General features: G+C 43.1%; 1 protein-coding gene across 1 annotated transcript in view; it reads right to left on the bottom strand.

The window, feature by feature from the left end:
- The window catches only part of LOC108785585 (cytosolic purine 5'-nucleotidase-like), a 54438-nt gene that overhangs the window by 15565 nt on the left and 19773 nt on the right, over positions 1–19100 (bottom strand). Inside the window, exons 4-10 of the mRNA XM_018554676.1 lie at positions 15028–15123; positions 14012–14103; positions 12283–12340; positions 9854–9947; positions 7291–7344; positions 4613–4696; positions 4483–4524 (exon numbers count right to left, since the gene is read on the bottom strand). Of these exons, the coding sequence (XP_018410178.1) occupies positions 4483–4524; positions 4613–4696; positions 7291–7344; positions 9854–9947; positions 12283–12340; positions 14012–14103; positions 15028–15123 (520 nt within the window). The remainder of the gene's footprint in view (positions 1–4482; positions 4525–4612; positions 4697–7290; positions 7345–9853; positions 9948–12282; positions 12341–14011; positions 14104–15027; positions 15124–19100) is intronic.

The following is a 19100-nucleotide window of genomic DNA, read 5'->3' as shown; positions in this document are numbered from 1 at the left end:
GGTTATCTCCCTCTCAATCCCATCTATGATGTTCTGATTGGCTGCTGTCAATGTTACCTATAGTGGCCCATTATAGTGATCTATTTGTAATGGTCAGTATTCCATTGACACAATAGACTATTTTTCCTTGCCAATATTTAAATGTACCTACATTGAACACTATTACACAATAACGTGCATGTAAACTTAACATTTCAGCACACATTTTCCCAATTTTGAGTGACTGTATTGTTAAGCATTCTATGTAATACAGAACATCATTTTTATTGAAATGCACACACCAACAGAAACTGGCTGCAATGAGCTAATCAGATACTTACCTTTTGGACACTTCACAAGCAAGAAGCCCAATTAGAAGTGAGACGGAGGCCCCATTCACACTATGCATGAGCATGAATGCGCACCGTGTTTTTGCTGCATTTGTTGTGCTTCCCCGTAGGGCAGCCCATTCATTTCAGTGAAGCAAAACAAATGTCAAACGCACTCATCAATTCGTTACCAGCTTTACAGCAAGGTGCATACAGTACAACAGCAAAAAGTATCCATTAACAGTAAAGACACTGCAAGTGGAACACACACTTTTCACACCTTTTGGGGAAATCATGCTTTTAGATTCACACCAAGTGAAAAAAGGGCCCAAGGCTGGGTTCACATCTTACCGTGTGCATTAATATGCATTTTTATGCATAATCTTAACACACATTTTCATGCATATTTATGTGCATTTTAATGCATACCCCGCTACTTTATTGGGTCCTGTCAGCCACTGGAATGTTGGATAAAGTTAAGGGTGCTATGGGACGGGCTAGTTACCATGTGCTGGTAATGATTTTGCCATCAAAAGAGCTTAAGCCCTCATTCACACAGGAATCGGCCCACACGTACAGCTCCGTGCTGCGTGCAGGGCCGTACCGAGCAGCTCCCGGGAAGGACAGATGCTACGTGTGATTAGTACGCAGCCCCTGTCCTTCTCTATGCTCACCCGCCCTGTCTGCGTCCAAGCCAGGAAACACGCACCCGCACGGACCTGCACTTGAGGTGAGCGTAGGGAGGCATATGCCGCGTACTCCCATAGAGAAGGACGGGGACTGCGTACTAATCAAACGCAGCACCTGTCCTTCCCGGGAGCTGCTCGGTACGGCCCTGCACGCAGCACGAAGCTGTACGTGCGGGCCGATTCCTGTGTGAATGAGGGCTAAAAGGCGAATCAATGTACTAAAAAAAACAGACATTGATGTTTTTGGCCAGTGTACATCAACAGGTGTGCACAGGACTAAAACGTCAATTTATTCTAAAATCCTAATCGAGGTGTTAGAGTTATTTTTGGCCCGCTGTTTCTCTGCGTTGTGCGTGGTAGAATGAGGCCTTCCCGTGCTGTTTACGGTCTAACTCTAAAATGCAGGACACTGATTGTAAACATCATATCTGCGGCTGCCAGAATCTAAGCAGGGAATTAAAGCAGGGAATTAAAGCAGATTTATACTGAGTCATATAGAACAGCTGAGCTTCTTCTTTTACTAAAGAAACAAATGAAAACTCCGGCCATCAAAAACCTTCAGAGATATGCCGAGTGCCCTTGGGAAGCCAAATTTCAAGGGACTGACAAACAAATTGTCCGAAATGTCAGCACTTGTTACCTTCATCTGTCTACTTGAGATTAGATAAGAAAATAACAGGGTGATTACCAAAACAAATACGGTGCTAATTAGAAGAGAATGGGGCTTTGGAGGGGATTAGAAAGGTATCAGCCTATCCTGACACAGCTGTGCTTGAATAGCATCACACAGGCCGGGTGTACTGGCGGCCAGTAACATAATAACTTGGATAAGTCACGGACGGGTCCCCAATGTCCCAGCACAGGTGATTAAATCATTGAAGAGCCAGATAGAAAATAATACAATAGAGTAATGCAGTCAACACGCACATTTTATACGCCGGTCTGTTTAGAGGACTATTTACATAGCAGCGTATGTGGGTTCAGCATTCCATTAAAGTGACACTAAGCTCAGGAGTTAAATCTTATAAATGCATTAAAGTACCTTAATTATTAACAAAAATTTATCTTATTTGTGTATCACTCGGCTGTAGATCCTCAAATCATCTCTGAATTGGTGCTGACTAAGGATGGGCGCGGGGGTGTTCGCAGCTCCACGTGCCGAGCCCACCAAGAAGCTGACAGCCCGCAGCGATAATCACAGGCACTGAGACATTTCCCGATCTCTGCAGCTGCGGACCGGGAACATGTCTCAGTACCTGTGATTGGGCTGCTAGGCTGGTCTCCGCAGCCTCTTCTCACATTCACTCTAGCAGCCTAAGGACCACAGACATCATCAAGTAAAATGCCGTCTCCCTAGCCCTGCATTATATGTGAAGACACCAAGGCACAGTCCACAGCGGGAGTGGAAGGGGAGAAGAGAAGAGCTCCAACTTCCATGTGAGCGGGGATCAGAAAAGAACAGCTTTTTCTGTCCCCTAGGCATAAACAAGCAGATAACCTCATTGGCCTACCTCTACACAGGCTATACCCCCTTCAGTCTATCATGAATGCAGCTGCTAGACTCATCCACCTAACCTGCTCAGTGTCTGCAACCCCCCTCTGCCAATCACTCCACTGACTTCCAATAGCCCAAAGGATAAAAAAAAAAATATTAACGACTTACAAAACCATCCACAACTCTGCCCCCGGCTATATCTCAAACCTTGTCTTAAAGTATCCTAACTGTCCCCTCTGCTCTTCAAAAGACCTCCTGCTTTCCAGCTCCCTCGTCAACTCCTCCCATGCTCGCTTCCAGGACTTCACTAGAGTCTCTCTCCCCCTCTGGAACTCTTTACCCCAACCTGTCCGTCTATCTCCCACTCTGACTGCCTTTAGGCGATCCCTTAAGACTCATCTCTTCAGGGAAGCCTATCACACCTCAACCTAACCACTGAACCATCACGTTCTCAAACAATTCATCCCCACACAGCTACCTCCTCATGTATCACTTGCCCCTCCCTATTAGATTGTAAGCCCTCAGGTCCAGGGCCCTCCTTACCATCTTGCCTTAAATTGTATTGTAATTGTAATGTCTTCCTTATATTGTGAAGCGCTGCGCAAACTGTTGGCGCTATATAAATCCTGTATAATAATAATAACCCTTACAGTGCGGGGGCAGCTCCACTGCAAGGGAAAACTTTTCATTTCTTTAATGTTGGGCTTTGACCATCTGTGCGTTGCTGCGCAGAAAAAGGGACTGCTGCACAATGAATGAGCTAGCTTACCGCAATACATGCAACATAACATACATTAACGAGCTTGCGGTATACCGCACAGCAAATATCTGAATGCGATCTAAGGGAGCAGTATAGCAAATCTGACAATGAATTGGCAATAGAAATAGAATTTGCAATATAATTTACTAGAATACAATAATATGAATATATGTCTAACTTAGGCAGTTTAATACTTGAACGTATCTGACATACTAAGGGCATGTACACTCAAAGATAAATGAACTGGGGTACTCTAGAATGTTGATCACCAGTGTGTGTGTGTATAAATATATCTCCTGTCATGTTGTTTTCCTATTGCCACAGGACTCTGTGCATTCTGTCATCCTGCAATGAATGTGTGACAAATCCCAATGTTGTGATGGGCATTACTAGGAAAGGCTTAGGTTTATGGGGGATTTCTCGCCGCCCTCTGAAGTGGGTATCCAGCCTAGGCAGCTCCTAAAAATAATCAGGTGCTCCGGTTATATCCCCCTGTTGTTTTGTTGCAGGAAGTCTTGAAGGGCTTAAATTTATCCAACATAGGGCTTTGTATTGTAAGGACTACGGGACCCACTGATAAAAGTTCTTTGGAGGCCAGTAGTCCTACAAAATACGAGTTGTCTTTATTTCTCCATAGGAACCAAATAAATAAGCACACTCACTTATCTTCTGTTGCTATGCAAAAAGTGAGTTGAGAAGGAGGGATGGGAGAAATGAGAAGACCAGAGTCTAGGTTTGCTGCTCATATACCATTGAAACACTACTTGTTTTCGACTTGTAAAAGTGACATTTCTCCTATAATGGCACGTTGTTGTCCGATTTACTCTTATCTTAGCCTTTACCTTAATCCGAGTCTAATCCTAATCCTGCCACTTTACCCTAAACATAACTAGCCACTTGGCTGGATTCACATTGGCATGTCCAGAAGACTATCCAGGCACCATCTTGTCAAGCCAGTGTTCTGGCAACTGTCAATTCTCTCTCTTGGCAGGGGAGCTTCCTGGGGATAGGGAGGACAATGTAACACATAGGCACCCGTTGGTCAAAAGATGTGAAAAAACCTCCATCCAACCATGTTGTACCACCCCAGGACTGTGTGAACTCAGCTGCTTTTGGGGATTGTAGTTTTCACACAGCTGGGTGCTCAGTTTCCCTATCCTCTGGCCTAATATTTATACAGTATATGGGGTCAGCACTAATACACAAATAAGATAAAGAAAGTATACCAACCTTATCAGCCTTGTCATCCCCAAACAGATAGGACATAATAGCCTGGAGGGAAGAGACAAACAATGAGGTTGCGTAAAATGCACACAGGTGATGTCAGGTTCCCGAGGGTCCAAGGTTAGCGTATACTCACATCTGTGTATTTGTAATCACTGTTTGTGGCTAGAAAAATCTTCCCCACTTCTCTTATCCGATTCAAAAGCAAAGGTATTCTTTCCTAGTCAGGAGGAAAATGACAAAGACATGGGAATAATTTAGGTATAGCTTTCAACTGTCTCTCATGTGGAGGCAATGCCTAAATCCCTCTTGGCTGTCCCACTTTTCTGTAGCACTACACTTCCAATCGAACCTCTAAGTTTTTTGCTATTTTGAAAAGCTAGTTATGAAAGAAAGATAGTAGTAAAAATATAAAAATAAACCAATATTTTTTGCAAAATAATGCATTTGAACAAGTATAGCCTAAAACAGTAGCCGAAGACCTCTGGACTAGAAGAGAAGATAGCCTAAAACAAGAGCCGAAGACCTCTGGACTAGAAGAGAAGATAGCCTAAAACAAGAGCCGAAGACCTCTGGACTAGTAGAGAAGATAGCCTAAAACAAGAGCCGAAGACCTCTGGACTAGGAGAGAAGATAGCCTAAAACAAGAGCCAAAGACCTCTGGACTAGAAGAGAATATATAGTACAATATCAAATCTGCGCTTATGAGAAACCTCTAATCCAATTAATGAATAAATAAATATATAAAACAATTTAAAATATGAATAATAAAGCTGCTGCAACCCAGACCCTAGGTCCAATGGCAAGCAAGTAAATAAATATGCAGCGCTAGTAGTAATGAATCATTAAAAGATAAGTGATCAAATTAGGATAATTGATTGAACAAATCAATTAATGCCAAGTAGTGTATATTAATAACAGAATGTGACATAAATGTGAAAAAATATTTCATAACACAATCATATATTTGTGAACAACATTATGTGCTCCTTGTGAAAAAGTTAATTGTTCAAAATTCATATCACACCCGAAGTGATAAAATAATAGTCCATGAAAAATTATTCATTAAAGTGCAAACTTTGTGAGTGCGCACTCACCACATATAGATGGATGTAAGCTCACAGCCAAAGGCTCACTTGTATGTCAGCGTGCTGCCCAGCGCTTTATTTGTGTGCCTCCTATAAACCAATATTTTTTGCAAAATAATGCATTTGAACAAGTATAGCCTAAAACAGTAGCCGAAGACCTCTGGACTAGAAGAGAAGATAGCCTAAAACAAGAGCCGAAGACCTCTGGACTAGAAGAGAAGATAGCCTAAAACAAGAGCCGAAGACCTCTGGACTAGTAGAGAAGATAGCCTAAAACAAGAGCCGAAGACCTCTGGACTAGAAGAGAAGATAGCCTAAAACAAGAGCCGAAGACCTCTGGACTAGGAGAGAAGATAGCCTAAAACAAGAGCCAAAGACCTCTGGACTAGAAGAGAATATATAGTACAATATCAAATCTGCGCTTATGAGAAACCTCTAATCCAATTAATGAATAAATAAATATATAAAACAATTTAAAATATGAATAATAAAGCTGCTGCAACCCAGACCCTAGGTCCAATGGCAAGCAAGTAAATAAATATGCAGCGCTAGTAGTAATGAATCATTAAAAGATAAGTGATCAAATTAGGATAATTGATTGAACAAATCAATTAATGCCAAGTAGTGTATATTAATAACAGAATGTGACATAAATGTGAAAAAATATTTCATAACACAATCATATATTTGTGAACAACATTATGTGCTCCTTGTGAAAAAGTTAATTGTTCAAAATTCATATCACACCCGAAGTGATAAAATAATAGTCCATGAAAAATTATTCATTAAAGTGCAAACTTTATGAGTGCGCACTCACCACATATAGATGGATGTAAGCTCACAGCCAAAGGCTCACTTGTATGTCAGCGTGCTGCCCAGCGCTTTATTTGTGTGCCTCCACAGCGATGTCCCATAAAAGATGAAGTCCCCAAAATCATAAGAAATAAGAACTCCTCATTGCGCAGTAAATAAAAAAATAAAAAAAGTGGAGACGTGTTCTCTGGAGTGACCAATCACGCTTCTCTGTCTGGTAATCCGATGAATGTGTCTGGGTTTGGTGGTTGCCAGGAGTACGGTACTTGCCTGACTGCATTGTGCCAAGTGTAAAGTTTGGTGGAGGGGGGATTATGGTGTGGGGTTGTTTTTCAGGGGTTGGACTTGGCCCCTTAGTTCCAGTGAAGGGAACTCTTAAGGCATCAGCATACCAAGACGTGTTGGACAATTTCATGCTCCCAACTTTGTGGGAACAGTTTGGGGATGGCTCCTTCCTGTTCCAACATGACTGCGCACCAGTGCACAAAGCAAGGTCCATAAAGACATGGATGAGCCAGTTTGGGGTGGAGGAACTTGACTGGCCTGCACAGAGTCCTGACCTCAACCCAATAGAACACCTTTGGGATGAATTAGAGCGGAGACTGTGAGCCAGGCCTTCTCGTCCAACATCAGTACCTGACCTCACAAATGGTCCAACATTCCCATAGACACACTCCTAAGCCTTGTGGACACCTCCCCAGAAGAGCTGAAGCTGTTATAGCGGCAAAGGGCGGAGCCAACTCAATATTGAACCCTACGGACTAAGACTGGGATGCCATTAAAGTTCATGTGCGTGTAAAGGCCGGCGTCCCAATACTTTTGGTAATATAGTGTGTCATTACAAACATTCAACACAATGCACAAGTATCATTACCAAGTAAAATACCCCAAAATGAAAACATAAAGAACTTACATCTTTGAGGAGGTATTTATCCAGATTTGTTAGTGTTTTCTGCTTCAGGCAGCCCTAAGGAAAATGAGAAATTAGTCAATATGTTTGGTGGTTTCCAACCTCATGTAGCCTGTTGGACACATTCCAATAGCAAGTACCCCCAATAAGCTAGTACAATCAGCATATGGATGCTCTACTCTTCCCCTATCTTTCTGAATGTCATGAACATGAATGCTCAGCTGAGTCAAGTGTTTATTCATGGAAGGGCTGGCCAAGACACATGGGGGTCCATTTAGAAACAATTCGCAGAGCCACTTGCCCTGTGAATCTTTGTTCTGTGTGAATAGATGCACAAAATGAACAATCTTGTTATATTTTCTTTATAGGTCGATTGCATTTTTGAATGTCATTTTGTAATACCACTTTATGGTCACTAGATGGAGCTGAGGAACATAGGAAATAAATACTTATAAATGCTTATTTCCTATGCTCCTCAGCTCCATCTAGTGGCCATAATGCAGTATCACATTATAACATTCAAAATTACATTATATATTTATCAGCTCCATCTAGTGGCTATAATGTGATATTACAAGATAACATTTAAAAATACATTTGACCTATAAAGAAAATATGCAAGAATGTTTGTTGTGAGCATCCATTCGCACAGACCAAACATTCTAAGAGATGTACAGAGCCAATGGCTCTCAGAATTTTATAGAAATAGACCGCTTCCTGTTGGGTGAGCAGATCATGTCTGACTGCCCCTTGTTACATCTATGGTTGGCCTATTATACCATAAGGAGGTCAGCAGTTCTATATTGTGCTGGTGGAAGGGACTCAGGGAGTGCTAACAGTCCACGGAGTAGGGGGCACAATACTTGCCTTGCCCCGGGCGCTGACAACCCACGCTACGCTGCTACATGTCCGCAACACCTGGCTCAACAAGCTTCAGTTACAAAATGAAAGTTTATTTTTGGTGCCACCAGGGGAGATTCCTCCATCCACGCTGTTTAGCACAATGTTGGAATTGAGTGATTTCTCTCCTTGTATTTGTATAGTTAGCTTTCAGCTAGAATCTCTTCTAGGACAAAAAAAACGGACCCTCCCTGTCACCATACCATTTTTTTTAAAAACAACAGTCTTCCCATCAATATAAATGCATTTAACATATTTTACACATATTATTTTCCTGTGAAAGCCTCCCTTGTATAGACATCCAAAAGGCCTGAAATGTTGCTAGGTGCCATCATCTTCGATATCATCTCAGCAGCTTTAGCGAACATAGAGCTGTTACTCAAGTGACACTCTATAGTATTCCCTTCTATCCTGTAAACTACCTAAAGGGTTATGTAGGTTGATAAGGGGAAGGGTGGAGGAGCTGGGCCAACACAGGGAGTAATGAGACTGCAGGAAGAGGAGAGGGCTATGACATTGCATGTGGCTGTGCTAGGCAACGGACTCTTCCAGAAGTGGTTGAAATTCCCTATAAGTTCAATGGTACATTGCAAGTAAATCAACAATTGTTCATGCAAGGAAAAAACAATGCAAGTAAGCATTTAAAATGATGATTTTTTGTGTTTTTGCCTGACATGAGCAGAGGGGGGCCGGACACAGAGCCGCCTGTCCCATCGCATCGCCCCCCTCGAAAGCACTATCAGCCGCCTGTCCCATCGCATCGCCCCCCTCGAAAGCACTATCAGCCGCCTGTCCCATCGCATCGCCCCCCTCGAAAGCACTATCAGCCGCCTGTCCCATCGCATCGCCCCCCTCGAAAGCACTATCAGCAGCAAGACTCCCCTGCTTTGCGGCCCTCAGGCAGCAGTTATGGTAAGGACGGCCCTGATGGCAACCTTAACACAGACATACAATAGGCTCCCAATCTGACCCTAACCAGCCTGAATGGGCGCCGATTATCAGATAATAATATCTGATATCTACTGGTTTAGCACTTTAACCACTTTACTTTACTAAAAGTCACGTTTGCAGAGTTTCCAACACAATGTATAATGTAAATAAGTGTATATTTCTAATTACTGATGGTAAATGTATTACATGCTTACCTGGATGAAATGTGATGAAGCAATAGGACATCACGCCCCTGGTGTTGTCATCTTTGGCTGGGGCCTTTGTAGCCTCTCCATAACTCTGGGCCTCGCTGTTTTCAGATAAATACCTAACATATTCTCCCGAGCCAAACTCTAAGGCCTACACTGAGATAAACCTCTGGGGGCTTTGCTTGGCCAATTCTGGAATAAGCTGCCAGCAGGGGATTTGTACAATACCACTGAACGTTAACTGAGAACAGATTGTAAAATAGTACATTTGTTTATGAATCCGGAACATGGCCGGAGGACAAATAGATGGGTTTGGTCTATCTGAATTGCAGCTGCATGTGAATTCACATCAATGTTATGGTGGTCAGGGGTTGAGTAGCATGAATATTCTGCCTCAGCAGACAAAGGCGTAGAGTGATGGAATTCATATTCTTATCTCCTCCACATTGTGTTCCTTGTGACGTGCTGCTGACACACATGATAATGAGATAGTATGTATACCTTCCACACCCCTCCCATGCTCTCACCGAGTCATGCACATAGTCCATTGCATCCCGAACGTCCTGGAACATGCTCTGAAAGGACATGAACAGATTGCCGTGTCTGTAACCGGTGTCATAGCTGCGGAGGAATTCAGGACACTAGGTCACTGGCAATTAAGTTGTTGTACATTTAAAAATGTCATCATAAATGTGATTTTATAAAGTGTAAATGTGATCATTCAAATGTAGCTCTGCAAATACTGGAATAGTCAATGGATGAGTCAATGACAATGCAAGATCCAGAAGTTACTGTTTGCCTTCAATCATTAAATGGATAGGGGTGTTAATTCATAGATATCAGTGAAATGTATGCTTGTGTATGGCACAGGTCTTTCTGGTTTTGCGGCTATTTTAAGCCTCATTAGCAGTTTAGAAGTATATCAAGGATTTTGTATATCCTGGACTCAGATGAGCTTCACGAGTACTGAAATAGCCATACCTCCTGTCATGGTGCACCTGCACCATGACACCTTCCAACTGTTTTTGGGGGGACTGTCCATCATCATCATCCTTCATTTCCTCCTAAGTTGTCCCTCTTTGTAGTCTAATGTACAGATATCTATGAAAATGTTCTATTTCAATACCAACACTTTTATTCTGTTCTAAAACCTTAATACTATCATATTATATTATATTATCTTATTAAAGCCAGTATAAAGGAAAAGTAATGGTGAAAAAACATTAATTCTGGGTTTAACCAATCATTTCGTTTTATTAATGTATTCATATACATTTATTTATATACATTTTAATAGTCCCCACAATTAGGGGCATGGTGGGTGGGAGGGGGGCAATTACCTAAATACCTTGTGCTCTTTCTAATCTCAGAACGTTGGGAGGTATGGAAATAGCCCTGACCACCACAGAGAGTAATTGTCTCTAGAGCATAAAATGTTAATTCTTCATCCTTTATTGCTTAAAAGAGAACTATGTTGTAAGTGTTTTCCCCCATAGTTCTCTTGGGAGATATACTAGCGTCCTCCCATGACCCAAAGCTCAGTATATCACGAGCTATAGCTCGCAGTATACTGAGACCGCCGCAGCCGTGACGGATCCCGAAAATTACTGTCGAGATCCACCCAGCTGCGTGATTGACAAGTCCGCTCTGCCTATGTAGAGGAAGAACCAGCTGTGCCCGCCCCCTCCCTGTCCGTTCCTCCAGTTAGCGCTGGAGGATCGGAGCGGGGAGGAATCCCAGCAGGGACCTGTGACTGACAGTCACTGCTCTCTGCAGGGAGATGATCGAGAAGTGAGCGAGCGACGGTATGTGTTCGCTCACTTCCCGATCTATTGAGCCGACATGTGACAGTTTCATTGTCACAGTTCGGCTCGAAGTATGAGGATGAGTGATTTTCACTCACCTCATAGTTTTCCTTTAAAGCCTTAATCCAGCCAATTTGTTTAGCTTTGAAAAAATGTGGGAGTTCAAACTCTTGTCAGGTTTTATGACACAAATACAATAAATGAAGGGCATGGTGGGGGGGGGGGGGGCATTATCCCCAGAATAGAGCATACACAACAATAGCAAAAGCTCTAACCTTTCCTCGCTCTACTAAACAGTAACTTTGGTTTTGTGATTGCCATAACTGTAAAGATTTGTTAGCACTTTGTGTTCCTCCTCCACTATACAACAAGGGGAAAAAAAAGGTTTTAGCTGAAGCTGGACTTTAAAGCAAACCTGTGCCAAGATTATGTACATTAAAGTAGTAACATATTCTGAATAAGAAGTAAAAGCACTTTATAACAAACCCTCATTCATCTCTGTATCTATCAGCATTCTGGAGAAATACTCAAAGTTTACAACATAGTCATTACTATCTAAGCTTTTTAGGAGAGGAGATCTTGGCAGACTGCGAACCTTCTAAGATAAACAACCGGCAGGGGTTTCTCAACTGGAAACCCGCTGAGACTTGACTTTAGAGCAGTGATTTTTACCTTGTGAGGAAGAGGGGGTTCTTAACTGCGGCCCATGAAAGCACCTAAGGACATAATATTCAGAAACTGCCAACATGGTAGAGATGGTAAGAGACTGCAGACATTCTAGAGGTGTTGTTGGAGATTTGCTTCCTTGCAAATCAATGTAAAGTAATAAAGGTCCACATGTAGCCCCTGAGTCACAGGTTGGGCACCAGAGCTCTAAAGCATTTATTGTGATCTTTAAGAATGAATAGCATCACATTAGACGCACCTAGAGAGGTCAGGGGTAGCTTGTTTTTAAGCTGCTTGTTAAGAATATGTAAACAATGTAATGTCCATAGTCTGGGCACAGGTGTACTTTAATGTAGGAACACTTTCAGAATCCCAAAGACACTGGTAACCATGAAAATAATCCTTCAGAATACTGAGTCCCAAATGTAGTGAATGGGAAACAAAGAAAAAACCCTTTTGTAAATGGAGGCAGAGAGAGCACTTACTTTACATATCGGGAGCAGTCAGTGAAGTAGTCCACCAGGCAAGCATACAGATAGGTCTCTGTGGAGGAAAAAAAAACACGCACCTCTCAGCATGACTTTATTAGCTCCTATGAAGTTGTATTGCTACACTCAGGGGCACCCATATAATGTGGCAGCCTGAAGCTGTTGTCCAAGGTGGCATCTCTTTGGGTTATGTAGGGGGATGGCAGGCAGAGTGGCATGGCCATTCTGTTGCAGAACGTGTGTCTGTTGCTCCCTTTCCGGTCAGAGAATCCCAGGTTGTTATGAGCTGGGCAAGGAGATGTGTAAGGGCCGTACACATCTCCCTGCACAGCTCTTAGCAGCCTGGGCCACTCTTGCAAGCGCCCCACCGAGCTTCTAGCAACCAGTGAGGGGACACCGGCCAGAGCATCCCTTGGTTGCTAAGAGCTGGGTGGGGAGATGCAGAGCCCTGAAACATCTCCCCATCCTGCTCTTAGTGGCGTCACTCTCCAACACTAAGCTAATGATGACCAACCATTGAGTAAATAAGCAATAAAATAATGTCAGACATCCATTGTGTTAATAGGGCAGGGTAGAGTATATTAGGTGTTTTTCATGGCATACAAAGATTTTCAGATATGTTGGAGAATATCCGCACCTCCTAGTGATAATTGTCATGTAGGGTATTTCACCACACTCCTGACCGACAATGCCACAACTTCCAATGAGGGGGTGCTGAAATGACAGCGGATGGTGCCACTGGATCAGATAAACAAAACAGTACGTCACCAGCACTCCAAAGGTTCTCCAAGCAAAGTTCTTTTTATTATATATGTGTGGTTACATCACCATGGGTAGCAACATTTCCTTTACCTTTGGACCTCTGGTACCTTTGGAGTGCTGGTGACTTACTGTTTTGTTTATCCTAGTGATGATTGTTCCCATTAGAGCTGCTTCCAATCAAGTCCGCCTGTCAGTTTTTCAGGCGGACCTGATCAGGAACCAAGCAACAATTTATGTGCAACCGGATCTAAACAGACGTGCTGGATATAAATGGACACAAGTTCATTTACACCCGATTCCCCATAGACCAACACGGGTCCTGGAATTTCATTTTTTTTGGACAGACATGAATGTGACAACGGTGAGATCCATTCCGATCAGCAGTGGATCCGTGCATGGCTCCCCTCCTGATTAGAACGTGTGAAAAGGGCCTTAGTCTAAAAAGAGGCAATAAAGCCTTCATAGTATGTGTACTACATCTGTCACTGAGATGGGAAATATATTATGACTGGTGCTGATGACATGCAAACACATATCTGCCTATCTCTGTCTATATCCTGAACAGGACCATAGTCTCCTAAAGCTGGCCATACACTATGCTAATTTCGTTGGTTCTTGATGAACCAGCCAAAATACGTTCAGTGGGGGCCCCTGTCGACACTCTTACATCTGGCATTCCTTGATCAGAGGATCAAAGGGACATGTTGGAAAATCTTCTGATGAACGGTGCTTGCAGCCAATTATAATAGAATGGAAACAGCGGGCATTTCTCCATCCACACTGCTCAGCGCGGATGGAGGAATCTGTAATATTTTTCTGTTCAGCCCGCAGGTTGTACAAAAGAAATATAACATTGTATACCCTACTTGAGCCTGCTTTCGCTCTGAAGCTTCCCTCACAGCTATGCTGTTGGCCTCTGTAGAACGTGAAAGCTTTGAGGGAAGTAGATAAACACATTCCGTACCTACAAGGTTAAAGAGAGTATTGAGAACATGAAACCTCTTGGTGTCATCTCTTTGGATGAATTTGTTGGGGTATTTACTCCAAACCTCTGCTCTGAAAGACAAGGAAAGAACAAATAAACCTCAAAGTTAGGAAATGGCAAGCATTTTTCTTATTTTATAATGGGTGCAGAGAATGTTGTTGAGAGAAAGCAGAAGATTCTATATAGTTTGGGAAACATGAAACAATCTCTACTCCCTCTTGTTTGCTGGTCTGTACAGCTGATAATTCTACACATAAAACAGGTTGGGGGAATTTATCAAAACTGGAGCAGAGAAAATCTGGAGCAGATTTGCATAGCAACTAATCAGCTTCGATCTGTCATTTTCAAATCTTAAATGAACAACCTGAAGAGAGATGTTGATTGGTTGTCCTGGGCAATTGCTCCATATTCTGTCTGCTCCAGTTATGATAAATTCCACCCATTGAATGCTGCCTGCAACAGAGTTTTTAGTATTTACTAAAATAATCCCATGTCAGCACTTTATTACAGCATAATATCGAATAATTTTAAACTTGATAACTTTTTCCCCATGACATTATCAAGCCGAGTGAAGGAAAAAGGTGAGGAATGTGAAGATGGAACTCCTCCATATTGTAATAATCAAGAAGAAAAAATGATGGACACTACTAGGATCCCCTATTGTAGCACTTTTATATTATAGTGATTATTGGTTATATAAAGGGTGTCAACAGGGTGAGAGGGCTGTACACACCATGACACCGGTCAGCCGAGGAGACTGTCAGAGGACAAAGAGGAGACTGAAAGGAATCCTGGCCAGTGGACAATGGATTTATATATAGCAATATTAAACCCACAGGGATCTGGAGGGCAATATTTAGCATCATGACAGTACCCCAGTAACATCCCACTCTCGCTCTCGTTCCCCAGGCCCGGTTTTCCAGACTCAGCTTGCACTGGCTCCCGTCACTCCACTCAGTAAGCGGTGTGATTCCTATAGACGTTTGCTCACTTACCCTTTCAAGAAGCGGAAGCCGTGGATGCAAACAAGTACGTTCCCATTAGAGTCCACTTTCAACAGGTTTCCATACAGGCTGTCAAATACCAGGCCCCTGCCAAAAGGAAATAATATCATTACCCTGAATGATATATTGCTGGTCAGCATGTAGTAATGGGAGAGTTCAGCAGATACACATTTGGCAACATTTAAATGGTACTTCAGTTTTTATTAGATGCTGGCCAGTTAAACCACTTGGCAATTTTTCATATTTCTTGGAGGTTCTATGGATCATAACTGTGCACTTGATTTCCTGGATCTGCATACCTATGGCCATTATGAAAGGGTCCCACTCTCCATATTTGATTTCTAATGTGTTTTATTATTATTGAAAATGCAACAGGAGGTGCTGGAACACGCCTCACACACACCTGGAACACACAGGAGGTGAGACGAAAACACCCAAATCCTCCAGAGTTGCAGGAATAGAGTAGGGAATTAAGGCAAGGAAGATCTCATTTATGGAGTATTTAAGACATATAAGAAGTCATGGACTGACTTGGTCCACCAGGCTCCACACATTATTAAAACATCTCTTTTGTGTGATCCCTCTCAGAAAACAAGCCGCACTTCCGTGGATAACCATGAATAAAACAATTATTTATTAAAGTAAAGAACGCATACTGTGGAACTCCCTATGTGTACAACCTCTCATGCGTTTCACTGGCTAAAGCTGGCCATACACCTATAGATTATCTGCATATTTTCTATGGCCAGATGGAATAAGTGCAACAGATTTCTTCATCTACGCTAAACTGTGTGGATGGAGGAATCTCCCACTGGGCCAAGCTTCAGTATCTTGCTAGTCTGCTCCCACTGGCAGTCAAAATACCTAAACAATGCCGGCATCCATTCAGATTGTTCAGGTATTTTGAGTGCCAGCGGGGCCAACTAGCAAGATACTAAAGCTTGGCCCAGTGGGAAATTCCTCCATCCACACAATTAGCGTAGATGGAGGAATCTGTTGCGCTTTTTCCATCTGACCATAGAAAGTCTGCAGATAATCTATAGGTGTATAGCCAGCTTTAATCATAAGGCGATCACTGATGTGTGTATTGACCCTTCACAGTACATCCATCATTACAAAATTATGACAGCTGATCTAGATGACCTCTTGATAGTGGTAGTTGTCTAGCTGGTCTTCTAAACCATTGACTTCAATACTTTATGCAAAGTATGGAACAAACGTGTCAGCATGGTGGCCATGTAACTAGTTTTCTCCAAGTCTCCATGTCAGTTTCCTTTAATAAGTCAGTGCCAAATGCAATGGCTATGTAGTAATTTTTGGCACTTAATCTAATTTCATCTTTTAACTTAGTGATTCCTCAAGTGTTGCACTTATACACCATTGGATATGCTTTTCAGTAGGAACATGGAATGTTCAGAAGGTGCAGGGCACAGAGGCTGCACATAAGGAAGACCTGATGGCACATTGCTAGTTTATGACTCCACTGAGATCTTCAGCCTCAGCCATACTTTATCTACAAATCACCTTTACATGGCAGGGGACACACAGCAAGGACACACTGCAAGGACTGCTATGGTGTTTCACAACTGAGTACAGCTTGCAAGATACTCTTTTGATTGTACAATGTTAAACTAATATGAAATTGGTTTGTATTGGCACCACTTTATTGTTTTAAACTTTCATTTTATAGCTAGGTTCACACCTAGGCGATTGAGCTGGTGAGCTGTTTTGGTGCGGTTGTCGAGCGTTTTTATTTGCGCGATTTTGCTTTGAAAACCGCGTGGTTGTCGCGTGATTTTCAATGCATAGAGATTTCTATGGGACCCAAACTGCGCGACAACCACCCGAAAATAGCTCCTGCACCTTTTTTGCACGTTAGGCGATTTCTACCGCGTGACAAATGGCAAAGGTGTAAACAGCTTCCATAGACTTTAATGCAAATCTCTGTTGTTTGAGAATTGTTTGAGAACGTGATGGTTGAGTGGTTAGGTTGAGGTGGGATAGGCTTCTCTGAAGAGATGAGTCTTAAGGGATCGCCTAAAGGCAGTCAGAGTGGGAGGGGCAGATTTGTGGATGGCTTTGTAAGTGGTTGTTAATATTTTGAATTTTATCCTTTGAGCTATTGGAAGCCAGTGCAGGGATCGGCAGAGGGGGGCGAGGGATGGAAGCCAGTGGAGGTATTGGTAGAGGGGGGCAGAGGATGGAAGCCAGTGCGGGGATTGGCAGAGGGGGCAGGGATGGAAGCCAGTGGAGGTATTGGCAGAGGGGGGCAGAGGATGGAGGCCAGTGCAGGGATTGGCAGAGGGGGCAGGGATGGAAGCCAGTGTTGGGATTGGCAGAGGGGTAGGGGATGGAAGACAGTGCAGGGATTGGCAGAGGGGGTTGCAGACACTGAGCGGTTGGTTAGGTGAATGAGTCTAGCAGCAGCATTCATGATAGACTGAAGGGGGAATAGCCTGTGTAGTGGTTGACCAATGAGAAGGGAGTTGCAATAGTCAAGACGAAAGATAACAAGGGAGTGGATGAGTAGTTTTGAGGTTTCATTGGTGAGCAAGGGACGTATTTTGGAGATATTGCAAAGGTGTGTGCGATATCACACGGCCAAATCTGCGCAATAAATTGCCTAGGTGTGAACGTAGCCTTACAGTTGTGAGGGTGTCAGGTCAGCATGAGCTGTTCTAAAACTGTTTGAAAACATGTATTTATTATTATTAACCCATCATCTTCAATGGAACTGTGCAGTATAAGCACCAGAAAAACAAAAGAAAGTAATACATTAAACAAAACAAGGTTACTAGACTGATTGTACAACAAAATCATATACAACCCTAACCAGATAGAGTAGGGGAGAGAGCCCTTAATGTGCCACCTTACAATCTAGAGGGACAAGGGGTAGAAACAGGAAGAAAGGTGATAAGTAATCTGTATTTAAAATGAAATGCCATTCAGACACCTAAATACACAATATAAATTCAAAGAATTATACTGCTTTTACTTGCCAAATTATATTTCTGTACGGCCAAACTTTGGATGCACAAAGCTCTACCACACTACAAGACTAGGCAGGTTATACGCCTAAAGACCCCAACTAACCCAGATCCTGCTGATTTTCCCAGGATTTCAACAAAATGCCAGTTCAAGGTCTATGCCAGCATTGGGTAGAGGGATCTCCTGTTCCAACAGTGTGTGCATAGTTCTTGTGGTGATGTCATTCAGTGAGGCAGGGCACACAACAGGACAAAGGTAAGTATCCACTGCACTGCCTTTCACTGACCCCTAATACCTAGGTAGGGAAGGAGATCTTCCATTGACCACCAATGTCTGGGAGAGGGGATCTTACAATGACCACCAATGCCTTGGGAGACAGGTATCTTACAATGAGCACCAATGCCCGGGGAGAGGGTACCTTACAATGACCACCAATGCCTGGGGAGACGGGGATCTTACAATGAGCACTAATGCCTGGGGAGAGGGTACCTTACACTGACCACCAATGCCTGGGGAGAGGGGGATCTTACAATGACCACCAATGCCTGGGGAGAGGGTATCTTACAATGACCACCAATGCCTGGGGAGAGGGTATCTTACAATGACCACCAATGCCTGGGGAGGCAGGGATCTTATAATGGCCACCAATGCCTGGGGAGTGGAGATCTCACAATGTAAACCAATGTCTGGGTAGAGGTGATCTTACATTGACCACTGTGCCGCCCCAACAGGGGCATAGAATATGAGATGCATAGCCTCAATTTCCTGATGTTAAAGAATAAACACCTCTTTTGAATGAATCGGTATTGACGAGTTCAGCTATCTGACGAGGATTGTCCGCAGTGAGTATATCTGCTTATACAGGCCAGGCATAGAGGTCTCAGCAAGGGATATATTTCGCTATCACAACGATCGGAGTCAGAATAACCACCAATGCCTGGGGAGTGGAGATCTCACAATGTCCACCAATGTCTGGGTAGAGGTGATCTTACATTGACCACCAATGGGGAGTTGGGGAATTATTCTTACCACCAATGCCAGGGGAAGGGGGGGGGGGGACAAATCTACTGCATATT

This window comes from Nanorana parkeri, unplaced genomic scaffold (genome assembly GCF_000935625.1).
Source record: "Nanorana parkeri isolate BGI_ZX_2015 unplaced genomic scaffold, ASM93562v1 scaffold169, whole genome shotgun sequence".
Classification (NCBI taxonomy): Eukaryota; Metazoa; Chordata; class Amphibia; order Anura; family Dicroglossidae; genus Nanorana; species Nanorana parkeri.
Note: the sequence above shows the minus strand (reverse complement) of the source record. Positions and strands in the feature narration are given on the sequence as shown.